This window comes from Pecten maximus, chromosome 3 (genome assembly GCF_902652985.1).
Source record: "Pecten maximus chromosome 3, xPecMax1.1, whole genome shotgun sequence".
NCBI classification, from domain to species: Eukaryota; Metazoa; Mollusca; class Bivalvia; order Pectinida; family Pectinidae; genus Pecten; species Pecten maximus.
In genome coordinates, this window is record NC_047017.1 from 37898819 (window position 1) to 37923092 (window position 24274).

General features: G+C 35.0%; 1 protein-coding gene across 1 annotated transcript; it reads left to right on the plus strand.

Annotated features, from left to right (window-relative positions):
• Positions 1-11932: 11932 nt before the first annotated feature.
• LOC117324096 (ATP-binding cassette sub-family B member 10, mitochondrial-like) lies at positions 11933-23094 on the plus strand. Its single transcript, XM_033879750.1, has 12 exons — positions 11933-12583; positions 13226-13435; positions 13602-13804; positions 14632-14766; positions 15512-15658; positions 16405-16540; positions 16969-17064; positions 17461-17667; positions 18356-18616; positions 18879-18922; positions 19510-19544; positions 20522-23094. Exons 1-12 carry the CDS (start codon positions 12112-12114, stop codon positions 20748-20750), a joined length of 2175 nt encoding a protein of 724 aa, XP_033735641.1. The 5' UTR covers positions 11933-12111; the 3' UTR covers positions 20751-23094.
• The last annotated feature ends 1180 nt before the right edge of the window (positions 23095-24274 follow it).

Consider the following 24274-nt stretch of genomic DNA (forward strand, 5'->3'; position numbering starts at 1 on the left):
GAAATTTGAAGAAATTTTAAAGAAATAGTGATAATAAACTTCGATTATTTTGGTTTGGAAAGCAATAGCTCTCTCACCAATACCTGAAGTTTTTGAAGAGGTAGATTGTACCAGACTCTCAGCTGACATCTCATCTGAATCCAATTCTGTGATGGAGACGAGGGAACTAGAAACACGGTCTTGTTGGTCTGGTGAAGGAATTTGTGAATTGAAATCTGCAGACTCTTTTAATTCATCACTAGAGGGTGAAGACCTTGCATCTTTGGAAGTGGAGGTCACTTTGGGCGATTCTACCTCATCTACTGGCCGATTGGTTGTCTCCATTGACTTGGCCATATTCTTCTCAGCTTTATCCCACAAGCTGATGTTGGTGAAGGTCACTTCACTTAGATCAAGGTCAGTTTGGACAGCTATGTTATGTCTCGACTGCGGCCTCCCTGGAAAAAAACATTATCATTGCTCATTTCTATTTTTCAAAATTGAAAAAAATTCTTTTCACCTACAATAAGATATTCTTTATTCATTCTGTCTCTAATGAAAATATGTCTGTTTTAATGGCTTGATCACTTTTATTTATTACATTGGCCACTGAAAGAATGTCGCAATGTTAGTAGCAGTAGAATTTTGGACCGCTTTGGGGTAAACTTCCCTAACTATTCCGAAGGTTTCCCGTGTTTTATTCCGCCTTTTCAACAGATATATGGGCCGATCCTTATATTTTTCAAAATGATGATATCCCGTCGAAAGAACATCAGAAACTTTCGGATTACCGCCAAAAAAACACAGTTTTAAGATTCCAAGTGTTGCGAGATCTACTTGAGTGACTCGACGGCCTGTGCCTTATAACAGAAGACACGGCAGAAAAACTCTGATAAACTTAATACGATACAATTCTTTATTAACGAATTCCGGCCCACATGGGGCAATATAGGAAATACAATAATCACAAAAGGTGACCAAAAGATTAGCTATGCTCAGGCAAAGGGGAGGTAACTTTTTTTTGTCACCTTACCTTATACCTAAAGCGTCATTCTCAATCGCCTTTTTATAGCGTTAAATTAGCACATGAAAGCGTATACATTTCAAAACATTCGATTGACCGATGATGCAGATATGATATTGAGGCTATGTTAATGAGAAAAATCTTAGAGAAAATCAATGGTGGTAAGATGAGGTCCAAAATTGAAATCTGTAAATCCTTGTATTTTTCTTTAAACGCCGATTACATGTCAAAAATACCCTTTAGTTTAACACATGTTCTATCTATACATACATGTCACAAAAAATGTATGATTATTCCGCTTTTTGTTCGAAATGACCATATGTAAAAAATAAGATGAGGTCTGCTACGACTATGGTAAGCCACAGACCATGTTGACATTATCTACTTTCACTTTCATGCAGGTTTGGTTTTAGCATTTGAAAATGCATAACACTTCAATTTTGTTGATGTACAACTTAAGTTATTCATTTAAAAGATAGTAATGGTACTGCGCCAAATGAAACATTTTCATGAAAGAATTTATCTATATAGCATATATAATCCACTAACTTATAGTTGAGTATCGTAACTTACGACAAGTTACGTAAGCGATCGTTCCAACGTGATTGTGACTAATATTGTGCAAGTTTGTTACTGTGAAATTGAAACTAGTGAAAGTAAAATCGGGACTGATATAGACTTGGCATGTTCCTAAAAATATCAATGATTATTTCCAAGTGTTAAGAATACATTTTCATGTGATTTCAATATATTTGACAGTCGTCTTAATTCTAACAATGTCAAAGATACGGTCACAGACACAGTCCCTGGTTATAATTTGATGCTTTTCATAAAGATATTTAAATGTTACTTCTTATTTTTCTAGTTTGCATGTTTTAGACAGGTGTGTGTATTTTCTTTGGCGAAGAAAGCAAAATTGTAGATAATTGCAAAGGGAGATAATTTGCTTGTTTTTTTTTAAATTGTGGCAACTTTGCACAGAAATTAAAAAAAATGTTGATGTTTTAGACGCCAAATTTGCTTTCATATGATAAAATACATATATTTTCATATTGTGGTTGATGTAAATATTGCCGAAATCACTTTGAAATTATTTTTACCAAATTTCCGAAATTAAAAAAAATCATTAAAAATCCAAAAATCCACACATCTTCATTCTGGTTTTTTTTATTGGCATGCCTAAGAGATGCTTCATGCATAAACATACAGCTTTCAAGTATATTGATAAAAAATAAAAATGCCTGAGCATAGCTAACAATAATATCAATTACAAACACATTTACAAAATTGCTTGTAACATGCTCATGTTGTAACCTATGACTTGAAAGTCAGCTAGATTGGCTATATATAATATAATGTACCTCTCTTCTTCTTGGTCTCTACAGTCCCTTTTTTCTTTTGGTGTTTCATCGTAATCTGAAATGAATTTTGAATAAATATACACTGCCGTACGTAATTATAGAACACCTACAAAACTTTATTCAACGTTATAAACTCCTTAAGCAAACAGTCGTAGAAAAATCGGATAAAAAATATCAATTTTCGTCTTCAGAATACGGCGATGTTTATTTCCTGTCTTACCTGCTAAATTGGTAATCGGTTACCACTGGCTGAACGTCCCTGCTGCATCCACACCTCACCTGTCAAGCAGCTTTCCTGTCACGTGATTCCAAGGGGGGAAAAACGGCGGGAATTCGTTGCATAGCAGCAAGGTCATCCAGCTAGAAAGGTCGCCGCATCGCATGCTACCACAGCTATATATTTACTAAATAACATAATGAAGACCTGTCTGGACTTACAGTTTAGAAATCGTCAAGTAGATGTCTACTACATTTTGTGTGTGTGTGTTTTTTTTTCAAACATGAGCCTTAAAACTGTACTCTCGATAATCATGACGGACACAGATTAATTATCCCAGTGATATCATCCATACGAAATTAAAGTATAACTGAAATGTATGTATAGCCCCGCCTGTTTCTGTGGATCTATCATTTGTCGTCCAGTCGTTCAAAAGGTGATTAGACTAGTCACTGTTTGACGACAATATTAGAATCCCGATAAAATCATTTCTGGTTAAACTAACTTGACACCATTTTATGAAACGAACGCACTCGTCAGTCTCTCCCTTAAAGTCTTGAAGTAAAAGAGAAATGAGATTTTCACTAATCAAAGCGCTAATCACATTTTTTCTGGAATTCCGATCATACGATATTGATATAAATAAAGTAGAAAAATGTGAAGACGAGCGGTAGTGACTACATATTTGAGAGACTATCCAAATGACTTGACTTTTAAACATATTTTATTGCTAATTGACAAGGGATTAGGTCTACACAAGTGTTTTTTTCAACTTATGGACGCCCTCTCCCACCATACAAATACATGTACATGTACATTACATAAAAACATTTAGATAGGCATAGACATAAAGTAGGCTAGATATATAGAATGCATGCAATTAACATAGACACAGGTTCGCAAGAAAGACTACAAGAATACATATCAAAATCTATTGCTGGATTTGATGTAGTTTTGCACTATTCAAATATTGTCCTCTCTTTCGTTTTGTTTTTGTAACCATTGCTATGATACCCTGACCAGTGATGTTGGGGGTGTAAACACCTGAATATATTGGAGTAACAGACGTTGATAATGCTGTTAAAATTGTGTCCAAGCCTCTTATCTCCCTTTTGGCAAATAAATGTGTTTTTAATAACCTCTGTCTGTCCGTATAATTACATATAAGGACCTCCCACCACTATCTGTCCGTATAAACATAAGGACCTCCCACCACTATCTGTCCGTATAAATATAAGGGCCTCCCACCACTATCTGTCCGTATAAATATAAGGGCCTCTCACCACTATCTGTCCGTATAATTACATATAAGGGCCTCCCACCACTGTCTGTCCGTATAAATATAAGGGCCTCCCACCACTGTCTGTCCGTATAAATATAAGGGCCTCCCACCACTATCTGTCCGTATAAATATAAGGGCCTCCCACCACTCTCGCTGCCCTGCAGGTAGGGCGTAAGAATTGTACCTGCTGCCCCCATTGCATGATCGTAAGAGGCGACTAAATTTGGGATCTGATCTTTTCTCTTTCTTAACAACTTTCTTCTTTCTAACGTCTCCCTTGACACTGCCTCACTTTTGGCCTTTAGTTGAGCGTTCGTCCCTGTGAGGAAGGCTTTGGGTTCTGTCCCCTGGCCGAGACATACCAGAGTCTTTAAAAATGGTAGTTACTGCTTCTGCTTAGCGCTCAGCATACAAGGAGTGGGACGACTGGTTGGCCCGTTGTCAGTATAATGTGACCGGGTGGGGTGTGCTGCTGGGTGTCTTCGGCAGTATGCTTCAGTGAGGTAGCACTATAAATCGGCAAAAGTTCCGGCCTATCACAAGGAGACTTAACACGAACATACCGCAGCCTCCCAAAACACACATACGCACTCACCACACGCATGCATGTCGCACGCACGGGAGGCCGTCCTTAAATGACCTTAGATGTTAATAGGACGTTAAACAAAATAAACCAAACTAAACCACCACTATCTGTCCGTATAAATATAAGGACCTCTCACCACTATCTGTCCGTATAAATATAAGTACCTCCCACCACTATCTGTCCGTATAAATATGAGGGCCTCCCACCACTATCTGTTCGTATAAATATAAGGGCCTCCCACCACTATCTGTCCGTATAAATATAAGGGCCTCCCACCACTATCTGTCCGTATAAATATAATTAGGACCTCCCACCACTATCTGTCCGTATAAATATAAGGGCCTCCCACCACTATCTGTCCGTATAAATATAAGGGCCTCCCACCACTATCTGTCCGTATAAATATAAGGGCCTCTCACCACTATCTGTCCGTATAAATATAAGGGCCTCCCACCACTATCTGTTCGTATAAATATAAGGGCCTTCCACCACTATCTGTCCGTATAAATATAAGGGCCTCCCACCACTATCTGTCCGTATAAATATAAGGACCTCCCGCCACTATCTGTCCGTATATAACTATAAGGGCATCCCACCACTATCTGTCCGTATAAATATAAAGGCCTCCCACCACTATCTGTCCGTATAAATATAAGGGCCTCCCACCACTATCTGTCCGTATAAATATAAGGACCTCCCACCACTATCTGTCCGTATAAATATAAGGGCCTCCCACCACTATCTGTCCGTATAAATATAAGGGCCTACCACCACTATCTGTCCGTATAAATATAAGGACCTCCCACCACTATCTGTCCGTATAAGTATAAGGACCTCCCACCACTATCTGTCCGTATAAGTATAAGGGCCTCTCACCACTATCTGTCCGTATAAATATAAGGGCCTCCCACCACTATCTGCCCGTATAAATATAAGGACCTCCCACCACTATCTGTCCGTATAAATAAAAGGGCCTCCCACCACTATCTGTCTGTATAAATATAAAGGCCTCCCACCACTATCTGTCCGTATAATTACATATAAGGACCTCCCACCACTGTCTGTCCGTATAAATATAAGGGCCTCCCACCACTGTCTGTCCGTATAAATATTAGGGCCTCCCACCACTATCTGTCCGTATAAATATAAGGGCCTCCCACCACTATCTGTGCGTTCCCTTCGTTTTCTCTTCATTTTCCTTTGATCGACTCTGCACATTTGACTCGTGTGACCTTGAACGTAGGACAAGGTTATGTGACCTTGAATGTAGGGCAAGGTCAACAATGTTTGGTGCCATTATCTCGAAAGTTTGCAAATGTCACCATTCGAACATATTCTTTACACGTGACCGGGATTTCTTCGCCTTGATTTGTTGACCATTTAACTCCTGTGACCTTGAATGAAGGTCCAGGTCAACGATACGACAAATCGTCGCCAACTAACACTGTAGCCAACTATATATACTATCGATCTGCCAAATGGGCAAAAACGTCATAAGTGCATTTTTTTTGGTATTGGTGAATTTTGAATCATGAAGGGGACAAACATTTTTCAAATTGCGGTATAAAATCACAAAACTTGCACATTCCATCTCAGTATAGTAAGCTCTAAGCGTACATGAAATGCAACAAAGGATTTTGAAGTTATGGTCATTGGAAACATTGATCAAAATTGTTTTAAAATTTATTAATGATCACAATAATCAATACATATACAAATATTTTTATGGGATGGGAAAACAAGCTTAGAGCTTATATTAATTCCTTTTCCGTGTACATACAAAGGCAAATATAAATCTTCGGAACTGGAACACCTTACATCAATGTGAAATGAAATAATAATATTTATGGGTTACAATTAAAACCAATAGACATACGTACATGTGGTGAATAGAATTAATAACAGAAATAAACGACAGTGACGCCTGTAAATAAAATCACCTTATAGAGTTACGTATAAATGTTTGTCATTATACATTCGATAGAGGACTTAAGGGGTTCAAAAATATTAGCTAAAACGTTTACTTTGCTTAACATAATTTTGTACTGTCAAGAATATTTGATCATTGTTTGGTAACATATTCAAAGTTCTATTCTTAGATCTGCGACACCGGGATTAGCCTTTGTAATTATTATCATGAAATCGCGAATGTATTCACTGTGGTTTAAACTGATTTTGTTTTTTGAGCGAGTGTTTACAAGATGATGTTTGGAAAGAAGAATATAGTCATATACAAGTCCGCTACAAAATAAATTATATTGATACGTTGATTGTTTTACGAATTGCAAATAAGCATAGATTGATGGTGACTTTACGGGTTTCGTCTTGTATCCTTTTCATGTAGTAAGCATTTTCTAATATACATATTTTCATGTATTAGGCGTTATTGTAATATGCATGTGTGTACACACGGTATTGACACGTTTATAACTTCCTAAATAACTTTCTCGCGACCATTGCAATAATGTACATGTATTATTGATACGTTTATGTAATCTCTCCAATGACTTTCTAGCAATTTTTTCAATAGTACATACATATGTATATAATATTTATACGTTCATAATGAAATAAATTGACTCGATTATATATATATTTTTATATGAATTTCTCGCAACCATTTCAATGGTACATGTATATAATATTAACACGTTTATTTTTTCTGAAATGAATTTCTCGCAATCATTTCAATAGCATATGTATTATATTGACACGTTTAAATTTACTCGATTGTAATTTTTTTTTTAATGAATTTCTCGCAATCATATCAATAGTATAAGTTTATAATATTGAAGCGTGTACAATCTCTAAAATGAATTGACACGTTTAAATTTCTGAAATGACTTTCTCGCAATCATTTCAATAGTATATTATGTACATGTATATCATATTGACACGTTTATAATGTTTCAAAATACTTTCTCGCAATCATTTCTATGATGTATATAGATAGATAATTATTTATCAAATGGCCTGTTTTGCAATCATATATTGCAAATTTATTATTATCGTTATTACAAATGAGTAATGTATATGCCAACGTAAATGCGACCATGCATGCAGAATTATTTACTTACTGTAGAATGTACATGCTGTCTGTAATCTATGTCACGTTTAAATCAATTTTCTAATTTGTCATCTATGTACATGTTGTCTTATTTATCTAGAATCACAGAAGGTTATGTTTCTGACCACAGTTACCCCTCGGTCAGTTATATAAACATCCTATAGCATGATGCACCATGCAGATACATGTATACTTTTGTATATTTGGTGTTTGTATCTTCATATTTTGTTCCTTTTCTTCCGCTGGATTCATGTACACTTAGTTAATGCAATATCTTCCGTAGGTCACCCTGATACATGTATACCCATACCAAATCATTCGATCTTTGATAATGGGTAATGATTTTATGGGACACAGGGTGGAAATCGGAAATTTTGATGCCAAAGCATACAGATATATGATTTTTCGATTACGTTCTGTTTTCTTCCATTTTAAAATATTTGTCTTTTTAACTAACGTCTTAAAAAGCACTATAGCTGTATGTGTAAATTTGTTGAATAATTATCGTAAAACATATATGAGCAATAACTATTTTTTGCTTATTTTGATATTACTATTATTACAACATATGGATATTGAGTCAAATCCAGGGCCTGTAGAAGGTGAACTTTCTGTTTTTCATTTAAATATTAGAAGTGTGAGAAACAAACTTGAATATTGAAAATATAGCAGGTGAATATGACTTAATATGTCTTTCTGAAACTCATCTTGATGTTGAAGTCCCAAGCAGCGAGATATTACTGGATGGCTTCCACCACCCTTTTAGACTTGATAGAAATTTTGTGGGAGGGGGATTTTAGTATATGGAAACGAGGTTTTGAAAGTTAGCAGGATAGTCGATCTAGAACGTCCCGACACTGAAATATTATGGCTCCAAATTTATCTTCCCGAAAAAAGCATACTCATTGGGACTATGTACCGTTCTTCCTTTCATACAAATCAATTCTGGGAAAATCTTCAGGCTTCAATAAGTGATGCGGTGGAAATATCCAGTAATGTCATACTGCTTGGAGACCTCAATGTTGACATGCTTACTATGTCACAGAATCATGTTTTATCTGATATAATAAATTCGTTTAATTTTATAAATGTCATAAATGAACCTACTCGTATAAGTCCCACGAGGTCAAGTTTACTCGATCCAACTTTGGTATCAGAATCAATTTCATACACCGTTATTCCTCTGTAGTATCTACTGAAAATGTAGTTACTGACCACCAAGGTTGTGTTGTATATATTTCTGTTCCGTCATTTCAGAAACTAACATATAAACGTAAAATTTGGTTATATAAAAGAGGCGACTATGTACTTTTTAATCGTCTTGTTGAAGAATATGATTGGGATACTCTTTTCGCTACATGCAACTCTGTCAATTCGGCCAGTGAACGTTTTACTGAATTTTTTCTTGATTTTGCTCGTAGATCGATACTACATAAGGAAATTACTGTAAGACCAAACGATAAGCCCTGGATGTCTTCAGACCTTAGAAAAAATATGAAAGCTCGTGATAGATTTCGGAAAATAGCCAAACGTACCAATCATCCACGGGACATAGCTAAATTCAAAAATCAGCGAAATAAAGTGAATAATATGAAAAAGTATGCACGACAGTCTTTTTATGAAAATGTTGGAAATCTTATTGAGTTTTATCATTCGTCTGATCCTAAAAACTATTGGCGACTTGTCAAAAGATTGATGGGGAATTCTGAGACATCACGTCCTATCCCTACTTTAGTTGATCCAACTTCGGAACGTTTATTAGTCGATGATAAGGCCAAATGTAATGCATTGAACGACTATTTGTGCAGTATCACTAGCATAGATGACAACAATAACGATGTTCCTTTGTTAGAACCTAAAACAGAGAGTTCTTTTGAGTTACCTGTAATAAGTCAAAATGACATATCTGATGTTTTGATGAATTTAAAACTTGGTAAAGCTTCTGGCTCTGATGAAATTAGCCACCATATGTTGAAGTATACTGCTAAAACTGTATGTAGACCACTTGTATTGCTTTTTAATTTGTCGTTATCAACTGGTATTTATCCCGATACTTGGAAATTTGCTAAAGTGATACCTCTTTTTAAGAAGGATGATAGGCATTCTCCTTCTAATTATAGACCTATATCACTTTTGTCCTCTGTTGGTAAAACATTTGAAAGAGTTATCTTCAAGTATTTACATAATTATTTTCTTGAAAATTCACTTTTCTATCAGTATCAATCAGGATTTATGCCGGGTCACTCGACCGTATATCAATTAATTGATTAATATCATAACATTTGCCTTGATCTAGAAGAAAAAAAACATTCTTGTTTAGTTTTCTGTGATATTTCTAAAGCGTTTGACAGGGTTTGGCATAAAGGTTTATTAGTAAAACTAAAGTCATACGGGATATGCGGAAATTTTCTATCATGGATTGAAAACTACTTAACCAACAGACGACAAAAAGTTTTTATAAATAATTGTTATTCGGATTTTGGTTTGATACATGCTGGCGTCCCTCAAGGTTCCATTCTTGGGCCTCTATTTTTCTTAATATTTATCAATGATATCTCAGAAATTCTTCAATCTACTGCACGTCTTTTCGCTGACGACACCTCTTTGAAAGTCTCTTCATCTTCATGTCTAGAAATACAAACAGTTTTAAATAGAGACCTGGATGCTTTAAACAGATGGACAAGTACTTGGCTAGTTGCTTTTAATCCAAATAAGACGGAAGTTATTTTTATTTCTAATTCGGATAACGTTGATGAAGATCTGGAACTGATTTTTGATGGCCATTTTTTAAATTTTAGTAGTAAGCATAGACATCTTGGAGTTACATTAAATTCAGATGCTAAATGGGTAGATCATATAAATGAAATTTATAAGTCGGCTATGGGAAAAGTAAATATATTGCGAAAACTTAAATATACATTAAAGCGTGATGCTCTTTTACGAATTTATAAGACTTATATTTTACCAGTTTTAGAATATGCGTGTGAAGTTTGGGATGGGTGCACTTCAAGTGATTGAGAAAAATTAGAGAAGGTTCAGCGGGAGGCAGCTAGGATAATAACAGGGTTACCATTATTTGCTAGAAACGAGTCATTGTATTCAGAAACAGGTCTAGAATTACTTTCAGTTAGAAGGAAAAGACGGAAATTACAATTAGTTTACAAAATGGATAGACATCAAACTCCAAACTACATTACAAATTTACTTCCCTCTACAGTCGGTGAAAACAGACAGGGTCTAAGAAATGATGAAAAATATAGAATCCCAAATTTCAGACTGTCTATTACAAACCAATCTTTTCTACCTTCCTCTTTGACGATGTGGAACTCTATACATTCTGATATTAGATCCATGCCTTTTTCTGCTTTCAAGTCAGCTTTAGCCCCTAACTTACCATGCTCAGTACCCCCTTATTACTTAATCGGTGATAGAAAACTTAATATTATTCACACTAAATTAAGACATGAATGCAGTTTCCCTTAATCATGATCTTTACCGTTCAAATCTGGTCCAAAACTCAAATTGTGTAAATTGTGGCTATTATTGTGAGAATGCCTATCACTTCTTCTTTGAATGTCAATCTTACACAAATGCTCGAGTTGTGCTTTTAAATCATTTAAGTGATTTAGATATAAATATATCTTTAAGATTATTACTTTTTGGAAATGAAAATATGTCTTTGGATTTAAATTGTGTTGTATTTAACAAAGTACAAAATTTTATAAAATCCAGCGAAAGATTTTAACAAGATTTTAACAATATTTAACATGTTTGAAAATTTTATTGACTTTGTTATATTATTTTGTGTGAGTGCCTAATGTTATGTAGGCCTATATCTCTTTCGTACTGCAGTTGATCAGTCTGTAATATCATCTGTTGTCTATGTAACTATTGTAAGGAAATGGCTTCATAAGTTGTAATAACTTGTGCCAAATCCTATTTGCAAATATGTGTAAATAAAATATGTTTAAAGTAAAAAAAAAAAAAAAAGGAAAAAAGAAGAAGAAGAAGAAGGAGAAGAAGAAGAAGACATCAGGATTTACATCCGGTATCATGCCTAAAAGCTACGGTGGTTGATTTGTGTCATTTCGTTATTTCGACTTTTCGCACCGAAAAGACGAAAACTAACAAAGCTTACTATTTTTTGTCGAAAGAAGAGATTTATGATCCCGAAAAGACGAGAGTTAAAGTCGCTAATTTCGTCTTTTCGCCAATGATGTTTCGTCTTTCGAACATGAACACCGTAACACCCCCCCCCCCCCCACCCCCCCCCCCCCCCACCCCCCAAAAAAAAGCAAAAAAAAAAAGTAACAAAACAAAAACAAACAAACAAAAAAACAAGAAAAAAAGTCACAATAAGACCCCCAGCATAAAATACTGTATCCGGATATATAGATAGTGTTGGGTTAGAGTATTAGTAATTCAAAATGGCGACGCCCATGGTGAGAAAGTGTCACGCTGGAGGGCAACCAGTGGTTATAAGGAAATGCTGGAAGATTTAGTGGATTATGTAGGGGTATGAAGGGGCATCATTTCAGAAGCATTAATTAAAAAGAACATACGTACATCCCCGGTTGTTCTTTGCTGCATTCACAATGAATTGCCAAATGAGAACTGTTTTGAAAAACTGCATTAGTCGCCCATATGGTCGTACATGGGATCCAAGGGCGTACACTCGAGTTACTGGGACAGGTTGTGGACAGTGTGGTATGATGTCATCTCTAACTTCCAAGGTTAGAGGGATTCACACAACTATTTCGCAGACACTGCAGTCTAATTTCCGTGTGCGAGTGAAGACGACTCGAACCCCTAACCAACAGCCCAACCGAACCCTATATCATGGCGGTGTTTTTATAAGAGACAGTGGTAGCCATAATGCCTTAAGTTTAAGATTTATGCAATGTAGGAATCTGCTATGTAGACACAAAAGAAACAAATGCCAGACTAACATTTTTAGAGTTTACTGTTCAAAGGCCGAAAAGAATGGAGTTAAGAAAGTCATTCCACAGACATCAGAAATGAGAAGACTACTCTCTCTTGCCAAACCTGAGAAATGGAGATTAGCAGGTTTGTAGCTGTTCATAAATAGAAAAATATCAAGTGTGTTTACAGAGACTTATTTTAACTTAACTGTATGGAGTGATCAATCATCATTTTCTTAAAACACCACTTTATATAATAAAAACCTAAAGAGGAAATAGAATTGTATGATGATCCATTGTCCTGATGTTTCCCAAGCAATGGGATAATATGCAGGCCTCATGGTATTATCTGTACATACATGCATATGAGTCGGGCTGGATTTTGGTGTAAACACTACAGTTAATTCCCTGACTTGATCCTTTCTTGAATAGAAAATTGACTTGAATGCCCTGTCAGATAATCATGTATATGTTTGCTTGGCATGAAGAAAACAACACAAGCATGTTACTAGGAATAACCGCTTGATCACTTTGAACCCATTTCAACTTGCAATAAATGTATCGCTCATAACTCGATAAAGTAGAGAAACAGGAACCAGTCATCATGTGATTTAGTTTAACATATTTTATTGTCATAATACATTAGGATGTCATATTATGCTCCTTCAATTAATATTACAATTAACATTACTAAGTAGTACATTTGAATTTTGTATATCTAAGATGATATTATATAATTATATATAGAGTCATAACTTGTTCTAAAGGTTTTGTTATTCTGTTCTAGCTGCTCTAGGTTTACTGGTGGTTTCCAGTGCAGTAACAATGTCGGTACCATTCTGCATTGGGAAGGTGATAGACATTATCTACACCGAATTGGTAAATCAGGGTGATAAAATGAAGGACAGGCTACAACAAATATGCAGCATTCTTATCGTCATCTTTGTTATTGGTGGCCTTGCCAACTTTGGTAGAGTCTACTTAATGAACTTAACAGGTATGTATCATACAATAAGGTCCGATTTCATTTGTTATTACAAACAGTTATTATTGAATAGGCTATCAAAGCATTTTCAACAGATTTTGTTTTATAAATTTGATCCCCATAAGGAAATCTTATTTTTGGTTTTAAAATGATAAGGTATGAATTGTTTCGTTTACAGGTAACAACGTTGTAAGGCGCCTCAGATCACAATTGTTTTCCTCCATCATGAGACAGGAAGTTGCCTTCTTTGACAAAAATAAAACAGGTGAACTTATCAACAGATTGTCTGCAGATTCCACTGTGGTGGGTAGCTCAGTGACAACAAACATTTCGGATGGTCTTCGGTCAGTGGCTCAGGCAATTGGAGGGGTCAGCATGATGGTAAGGATCTATATATTCTGCTCACCTGTAAGGTTCAAAATCAAGTCTAATTCAGTGTTTTGATAAAAACTAAATTTTAGCTTTGATATTTATGTATTTGATACTGTAAAAGTAGAGAGAATAAGGTCATCCTACTAGCTAAGACTAGTGGAAATTTCCCTTTAGCCTTGTGGTAGAGAGAGAGAGAGGTTGCTAGTTTGAGTCCCAGTGCAGGCAGGGTTTCTTCATTACTCCTTCATGCTAAAGATCTTTTGCCTTGATCACTCCAAGTGAAAGCTGCATTTGTAAATGGACCATGAATGCATTTTAAAGGTCTTATGTGAATTATGTATAAGTCAAGCCACTCTTGATTTGTTTTCTATTTCATTTGTTAAAGTCATTCATAATAATTACAAATTGAATTACAAACATAAACATGTGTCATGTTTTTCCTCCTTACTTAATTAAATCCCAGTAGGATCTGGAGTCATGCCACTTCATGATCATTTATATCTCTAATACTCCAATTCTGAGGACCCCAATATGTTTTAATCTTAACTTATATGCCACCTACCAGAGGCAATTGTACTCAAACCTTTGAGTCTGTCCCATATCCTTGAAGGAGAGGAAGAGTTTGTTTTAAAATACCACATTATATCAATAAGTTTTCTTGCACTTTAACATACTTTTGTATTCCTGGTGATTCTCAGTATCAACAGATCTAGAAGATGAAGGTTGTCTAATAGGTATAACTGATACAGGGAAGGTAGTGTCTGTTTCTGCTCCCCATTTCCTCCCACCTCCTGTATTATCATGTTCTATTGGAAATTCTATGTTCGATATTTCAGTGTTATGTGTCTCCCAAACTGGCAGGGATTGCCTTGTGTATTGTACCACCTATTGTGCTGATGTCTCGTTTATATGGTCGCTACGTACGGGAAATTACTAAAAAAGTGCAGGACTCGCTTGCCTCAGCAACACAGGTAATCATATTCTCACAGATTCAGGATAAATTTAATCAGTAACTTTCTCGGTGAAATAAGGTTGCAGTTTGTATTTTGAAAGCATTGGCTTTTGAAAGTGAGATATTTTGTTTTTAAGGTAAATATTCAGCATCATAAATCATGATGCATTTAAGTATATACCTAACAAAACTTGCATGAGCATCTGTCTTACATCCATGTGTGTATGGTTGAGATATTTGTCCCAGGTAACCTCCCTGTTTGGAGCCATTTTAAGAAGGGACTTTGCTCTATATGTTCAAGGCCATAGAGGACCTATCAAACGTAAAAAAATAATTATTAAGGCAGCATATTTTGGTCACCTTCAAAATTTGCAAGAAAAAATTATCTTTGACCTGCATCTACTTCCAAAGTCAAAATGATTTAACCTTAAAAAAAAATTCTTTTTATTTTTTTCAACAGGTCAAAAGCTTTATTACTGCAGAAGATGTTTATTAAACATTTTTTACCTAGTTTAGTTGTAGCATCACCAACTTAGGCATAACACTCTCTGTACATGTACGTCATAAATTAAGTCAAATGTCTCTTTTGTTTCTAGATTATAGTACAATTGTATTCAATATAGTAGATATTTTGATGAAAAAGCTTCATTCTAAAAATTCAGATTTGTTTCAAGGATGTTCAAATCTTAATGGACAGTTACATAACATAGGTTTTTGAGGTAATCTTCAAACAATGACAACCAAATACAATTCCATCATTTCAGGTTGCAGAGGAGAGAATAAGTAATATTAGGACGGTCCGATCATTCGCCCAGGAAGAAAGAGAAATATCAGCTTACGATAAGAAAATTGACCATATTCTGATGTTGTCATACAAAGAAGCTTTGGCTCGAGGTGTTTTCTGGGGATCGGTCAGTAGAATTACTGTTCTCTGTACTAAAAACCTGATTATCTTTATCACACTATCAATATACTAAAGAAAACTATTTATCTATGATTTCAGTACGTGTAGTTTGAAAAGGAAATAAGGATCTCAAAGCCAGAATTTAAAAAAAACCATTAAATACACATGAAATGTAAAATTTAAATTTCATATTTTGAAAATCTTAGTTAGCAATTTAAAAATAGTAAGTGTTTGGATTTTGTAACACTTGTTTTTGTTACAGTTATCAAAGCATTTAGAGTCTGATTATGTTCTTGTGCTCTGTTTATCAATGTATTAATACCAGCATACATGTAGTTGTTTAAACTCTTCAGAATGAACCAGTCCTTTTTGATGTACATGTATATTATTAGAAGGTTTCAAACCTAATTGATGTACAGGTATATATTACTTTATAGACTGTTTGAGACCTTTTTGACGTACAGGTATACCTTACTTAACAGACTGTTTCAGACCTTTTTGATGTTCAGGTATATCTTACTTAACAGACTGTTTTAGACCTTTTTGATGTACAGGTATATGTTACTTTATAGACTGTTTCAGACCTTTTTGATGTACAGGTATATCTTACTTAACAGACTGTTTTAGACCTTTTTGATGTACAGGTACATGTTACTTTATAGACTGTTTCAGAAATTTTTTGATGTACAGGTATATCTTACTTAACAGACTGTTTTAGACCTTTTTGATGTACGGGTATATCTTACTTTACAGACTGGGTTCTCTGGTAACATGATCGTGTTGTCTGTATTCTACTACGGCGGACTGATGATGACAGAATCTCAAATCTCTGTGGGCGATCTATCGGCGTTTCTATTGTATGCTGCTTATGTTGGCGTGTCTATAGGAGGTAAGTTCCAGGCTATGTTTTGTAGCAAATGATGCCTTCACTATTTCTAGTTACTGTCAAAAGGGATTTGTTGTTTATGTAGGATGATACTTTTATAGACATGATCACTGACGTGAAGCTCATGAATAATCAGCCTTGTGTAACAGTTTGTCAGTACTGTAGAATTATATATTACATAATACTAGAAATTGCACTTATTATTAAAATTCCCTTTTTTTTTTTTACAAAGCACTCCATATTATTGGAGTTGTTTTCTATACCATGTCCCAGTATTGGCTTTCTGGTGATGCATAGGCATTGAATGATTTACATATAATTATACTTAACATGTTGTGTTGTGTGTGGTAGGTATATAATTATACTTACTATGTTGTGTTGTGTGTGGTAGGTATATAATTATACTGACTATGTCGTGTTGTGTGTGGTAGGTATGACAACCTTCTACTCGGAGATGATGCGAGGCCTGGGTGCTAGTTCCCGTCTATGGTTCCTTATGGACAGAGTACCAACCATTCCTGTGTCAGGTACGTTGTGCCATGTAAGCTTGTGTTGTATTACATGACCATGGAAACATGTCCTTAATGACCCCAAACATGATCAGTAGTGTTCATAACTTTACCTCGACTGATCATCAATGTGTATACAACTGTGGCTAACAGTATCAGATACATTATATCACATGGGTTTCACTTCAAATTTGATATCCTTTAAACAATTACGTGAAAACAAAGAATATTGAAAAGTAAAACAGGAACTGAAATCAACTGTTAAAAAATGATGTTATATTACAAGTTATATTGTGTGAAGTCAAATACAGTAACATTGTGTCATGATCTTAATTAAGTGATAAAAAAAGAACAATAAAATAGTCTACATCTTTTCTAACCTATAGTTTTGAATGTTTTGAATGATTTTACCAGGTGGAGTCATACCTACCTCAGAAGTTGTGGGAAATTTGAGCTTCAATAATATAACATTCAGCTACCCAGCACGGTCTGACGTGACAATATTCTCCGACTTAAATCTGACTGTACCTGCGGGGTCAGTAACAGCAGTTGTAGGTGCTAGTGGATCTGGAAAATCTACATTAGGGACTCTCCTACTCCGATTCTACGATCCTGTACAAGGTAAGTATGTGTATAAGGTACGGTAGAGATCTGGCTTGTAAAACTTACTGGTGATGCCGTCCATGTAGTATTGAAAGTCATTGAATTTTGCTACGTGGCCTTGGAAAGCCTTGAATATCGTGGCCAATGCTCTTCAATTTTCATATACTGCAATTATATGCTGTCCATACTATATTGAAATTCATTGAATTTTGCTACGTGGCCTTGGAAAGCCTTGAATATCGTGGCCAATGCTCTTCAATTTTCATATAATGCAATTACACAAAGACGTAAAGATGGAGTAATGTGAATTTAAAGACAAGCTGCATTTTGCTGAAAATAGTAAAATCAGCGCTGAAATCCTGCATGCGAAGTGTCTTTCGCTAAAATAGTGAACAATCGTTAATGTAAAATGTCTTTTATTCTGTATAAAAAGTTCCTTGAAAAAAAGTGATTATGGCCTTGAATAGGCCATGGATATATGTTTGACCATATTTCTTTGTGTACCTTGAAATAATCTGCTAAGCTCTTGTACATGAAGATACAATACATTAGGAAACAAATACCTGTAACATTCTCTGCAGGCCTAATTAGATATCAACAATCATTAACATACCATTAAATTATCTACCTTTACAGCCTTAATTTTGTACTTGTAGATTACCTTATATCCTTATTATGCTTACAATTGTGGTATCCATGGTTACAGGAAGTGTTGTGTTGGACCAGGAAAACATCTGTAACCTTGACCCTGTGTGGCTGAGGACACAGATCGGTAGTGTGAGCCAAGAGCCGGTCCTTTTCTCTTGCTCTGTTGCGGAAAATATTGCCTACGGAGCTCCAGACCCAACAATGGTCACCCCTGAGGCAATCGAGGCGGCAGCAAGGAAGGCTAATGCTTATAACTTCATACAAACATTTCCAGATGGTTTTGATACCATGGTAGGGGAGAGGGGACTCATGTTGTCAGGTAAACACACTTCCTTTTTACATGTAGCGAAGCATTCCTTCAATCTTTCAGTTTTATGCTTTTAATATTGGAACAAATTTTCAGAGCCAGTAATTAAAATCTGGATCATCTATACATTTACTCAAAACTTTCAGAAATTCAAATAATTCACATGATCTCAAAATCAGAAAATCTCTTTAAAACATTTATACATTTAGTAAAAAGTAAAAAAAAAAATTGAAAATTAGCAAAAAGTATTTAACCTTTGTCATTTTGTTTTCAGGTGGACAGAGACAGCGAGTAGCCATCGCCAGAGCAATCCTTAAGGTAAAAACACTCTTCTCAAATGTATTTTGTAAATATTTATGAAGTGTTAAATCAGTTGATGGCAGTTATGCTAAAATTGTTAATTGTACATACGAGTCACCAGATGATGATAGGAAGTAATTATAAAGATAAAATGATAGTATCATATGGATTCAGGCTCAAACTTTTGATCCAGACTTTAGAAAATGAAACTTTCGATCCAGACTTTAGAAAATGTGTGTAGAAGAAGACCACAGTAGACATGTGTGATATACCTCTGGGTATATGTGTTAACTTTATAAATCACTAACAGAAGTTACCTATATTCTCTGCTAGAAACATCAAAGATAAAGATGGCTTCAGGTTTACTCTATGTTATGACACCCGTTCCTAGAATGTAGTTTCATGTTTTCCTGTGCTCTAACTTTATAGAGACTAATAACTACAGACCTTCAAAGAAAAGTAGTTTGGATGTAGACTGGTACCTCTTTTTATGGGCTGATAGTATTAATTGAGATTTTTTATTTACAATTAAAGTGTTTCATTAATGTAATAATTGAGCACAAATAAAAGAAGAAATATTAATAGTTTATTTTTATATTTTACAGGATCCTAAGATTCTCCTTCTCGATGAAGCCACCAGGTACGTAATTATTACTATGTCTTTGTACGTAACAGTGGAATGCCAGTTGCTGATGACAGGATCGCTAGGAGTAGTCAGTCTGTTTGGAAAAAAATATGGTTAAGAATGGTAAAGGTCATGGTGAGCACCCATGCAAAATAGCTATTCTGCAATGGAGTTTACCAGAGACTTGCAAATTGATTATGTTGAAGATCTGTATTAATTAAACCTATCTCTGAGGGGCTTCAAACATTGAACAATAGCAATAATTTTTTGTGTCGCTTGCGAAAAGTAGGCAACATATAGGTATCACTTTGTCGGCAGTGTCAGTGTTGTACAGACAATTCAACTCCATACTATAACTCAAGTTCCCTTGGACTGATCAAACTCGACCTTCATGCAAATCTTCCTTAGCAAAGTGCTTGCTTGGGATTGCTTTTCAGGTCCAAAGGTCAAAGGTCAAGGTCACTGTTACTAAAAATAGAAAATGTGTTTCCTTGTGATAACTCAAGTTCCCTTGGACCGATTAAACTCAAACCTCATACAGGTTTTACTTACCAAAAGTGCTTGCTTGGGATTGCATTTCATGTTCAAAGGTCAAGGTCACTTTTACTAAAATAGAATATTTGTTTTCTTGTGATAACTCCTTTGGGCCCATCAAATTCAATTTTTATTCAGTTTTTCTTTACGACAAATGCTTGCATGGAGTTCTTGTTTATAACATTTACACATAAAAAGTTGTATAATTAGATGCAAGTAATAAGTTACTAGAATAAGTTTTTCAGAGATAGCCAATTCTATAAAGGCAAAGTTTTCTGACCTGGAGGTGATTCCATGTAAGCAAAGTTTTCTGTGATCCCATGTAAGCAGAGTTTTCTGACAGAACTGATTCTATGTAAGCAGAGTTTTCTGACAGAACTGATTCTCTGTAGGCAGAGTGTTCTGACAAAACTGATTCTATAAAAGTTTTCTGACAGATGTGATTCCATGCATTGCAGTGCGCTAGATGCAGAGAGTGAGTACCTGGTACAAGAAGCACTAGAGCGGGTCATGGTAGGGCGGACAGTCATTACCATAGCACACCGTCTATCAACAATCATAAAAGCAGATCAGATTGCTGTTTTGGACAAGGGACGAATCGCTGAAGTGGGCAGCTACCAAGAGCTTATGGGTCTCAACAATGGAATGTTCAGGAAGCTGGTAGAGCGCCAAACCATCACGTCATGAAAGGAATCTACAGGAGTGTTTGATGGTAACGTCAGAATCTGGTGGAGTGTGGTCAAGCACAACAATATCACACAGTCTGGCGGAGTTGTCTGACAGGAAATCAGTGGGAATAGTCAGTATGCAATCTAACATCGTAAGAGAAGAGGGAACTATGAATCTATCGATGCACTGCTTTGTCACAGTATTTTTTTACATTACTTGTAAGCAATGTAAGGCAAAAGTTTGAAATTTGATCTGTGAATTAATAAGACAATGGTTAAATATTATCTGCGGAAATAAACTGTGATTAAGACTCATCATATTGTACCATCATTTGATGATGCAGATATATGTCGCTTCATATCTTTTTACCCTGTCTTGCAATTTGTGTTTCTCAAAATTAAATAGTTACTGTATAGCCTGTTATTTTCACATGGATGATATTTTCGCTCTTTTGCAACCCATTGACTTGGTCGTGAAAATTTGATCAGTGAAGTAAGACATGGATAAATATTATCCGTGAAATAAACTGCTATTAAGACTGCTGTCGTTTTGCACTGTTTTTTGTAAGACATTTTGTAATTTTAGCATTGGAAGCAATATTCGTGAAAATTAGATGTTTTTTATAGCCAGATTACAAAGCTTTAATTTGTTAAAAATAAATTCTTTCATTTTGAATGAAACTCACAAAAATTTTGAAATGTGATAATAACTGGCTACAGTATGTCTCCCTATGGAATGAAGGGAGATCTATTGTATTTAGTAGTACTGGTGTTTATTTCCTTCTGCTTTCTCTGATAAGATCCTCTCTTGGCCATAAGAATGAACTGTTATCTTGAAGAAACTTAAAAAAAAAAGCATTAACCAAAGGCAGTGTGCAGTACGCTATAATAAGGTATTTTAAAGGTCATATGTCGCATGCAAAATATTTGGTACAATAATTTGAACCATTGCACATTATTATGAGATTTGAAATGTACATTCTTCAAACACAAGTAATGTGCATTCTACTGACTTGCAGCTAGCTGAGTCTCGAGGTCAAAGGTCAAATAGGTGCAAATTTTCAGACCCAATCTTTTTCCACCTGTAGCTTTTTGTGTACCAAAACAATCTTGTTGAAACTTGAGATATACCCGGTATATACATCATAAATTGTGCAGGTTTTTGTTTATTGCAATATAATTAGGTCATCATGACCTTCAGCTTTAGGTGATTCTAATCAAATTATAATCGTACAAAAATATTTCTTTTGATAAATATTTTATGATAGTATGAAGCAAAATTGATTGAAATTGAATGAAGATGTTATTTTTTATTAGTGGATATCTCGGTACATTATACCGTGGAAATATAATTAGACAACTGGCTAGAGATGGTGGTGGCAAGAAATAGATATTACCAATTTATGGTCCCAAAATGTTATTTAATTTTGTATTTTTTTTGTTATGAAAATTTTGAACTTACTGCATAGAACTTATGTTAGGTAAACCATGAGAAGTTATTAGTTAGTTACTTTACGGGTGTTTAAATGTGTGTCTCAAATCAAATGCTTTGTACAATTACAAAAAGGTTACCCTTTTTTTTTTTTATAAAAGAAGAGGTTTAATACAACTGGGCATTTTGATTAAAGGAATGAGGCTTTTTTCAGAGATGTACATAGATGTCTACCTTGTTTGGACCTGACAGGTCTCTATGGAGATGTAGATTGTCTAGGTTTGTTGTACCTGACTGGTCTCTATAAGGATGTAGATTGTCTACCTTGTTGGACCCGACTGGTCTCTATAGAGATGTAGATTGTCTACCTTGTTGGACCCGACTGGTCTCTATAGGGATGTAGATTGTCTACCTTTGTTGTACCTGACAGGTCTCTATAGAGATGTAGATTGTCTACCTTGTTGGACCCGACTGGTCTCTATAGAGATGTAGATTGTCTACCTTGTTGTACCTGACAGGTCTCTATAGAGATGTAGATTGTCTACCTTGTTGTACCTGACTGGTCTCTATGGAGATGTAGATTGTCTACCTTGTTGTACCTGACTGGTCTCTATGGAGATGTAGATTGTCTACCTTGTTGTACCTGACTGGTCTCTATAGAGATGTAGATTGTCTACCTTGTTGGACCTGACAGGTCTCTATGGAGATGTAGATTGTCTACCTTTGTTGGACCCGACTGGTCTCTATGGAGATGTAGATTGTCTACCTTTGTTGGACCCGACTGGTCTCTATAGGGATGTAGATTGTCTACCTTTGTTGTACCTGACAGGTCTCTATAAGGATGCTGTGATATTATGTGGTGTTTCCTTTGGCTGCCTCTGTAATAATATATAAACAGATTATCAATAATATATTAACTATTTTTTTCAAATTGTGTTGTGTTATGTTTTACAATAAATGGGTACAGGTAACTTTAACATATCGTGGTAACTTTAACATATCGTGGTAACTTTTAACATATCAAGGTAACTTTTAACATATCGTGAGACTGGTATACTGTTGGTACTGTAGTATTCTGGTAGGTCAATATGCCCCATGTCTATATTACAGGTGTTTTTAATACAACAAAACTTTGAAAGGAGGTGGTGCATAGGAGGGCTAAATCGGCCCACAGCGATTTTTTTCCCGGAAACATATTTTTGTCAAAAGCATAATATCCCCGATTATGTGGGAGGAATTAATTTCAAGTCCTCAATGTATATATACTTTTTTTGGTGATTTCATTATTTCCCCATCAAACTGCATAAGAAGCTAATGTTTTGACCACTAACTATTATAGAACATATTTTTATTTCCTATTTGTGAAACAAATTCACCCCATTTGTTTAAGGTTTAATTTTGTATATGAATCATCACGCTCCGTGACACTTAAATTAAATTTCAGCCTAATTTGATGTCTTCTTTGTGAAAATCATTGTTTTTAACTTTTCATTTAAAGTCTAATACCACAAAGCTATTGATGGAGTACTATCAAAATTTCAGGTTAGAAATAATCTATGGATATTCATAAACATTTAATGAAACAAATTTATTTGGTGAATTACTGGATATGCCAAGATTTTATTATTGTTAAATGCATACACCCCCAATTTTGGACAACATATCAAAGTACCGAAAGTACTGAAAATAAAGACAAATGCTAAAAATCCAACAAAAATAACAATGCAATCAGACTTTACTGCTTGTGTCAGACAGGGTGCTCCTTTTTAACCCTTGGTTTTTTAATACAATTTACTTCATCACCTTTCTTTGTATGCAAAAATCTGTTGTTATCCAGTAATTTTTGATGATTTTTTTTGGTTGTGTATTAAGATTAATATGCAAACATGTTTTTTAAAAGCAAAATTTGATAGTACTCCAACGATTATTACATTTTATCTACTTAACAAATAAAAGAAAATTTCTAGAAGGTAAATTTTTAACTGAAAATTTTGCTAAAAAAACTGTAATTACACTTTCTATTATAAAAATTCATGCTAAACACACATGTTTTTATAAAATATAACATCACATGAGACTATCAATGCAATATGAAATTTATCAAGTACAGT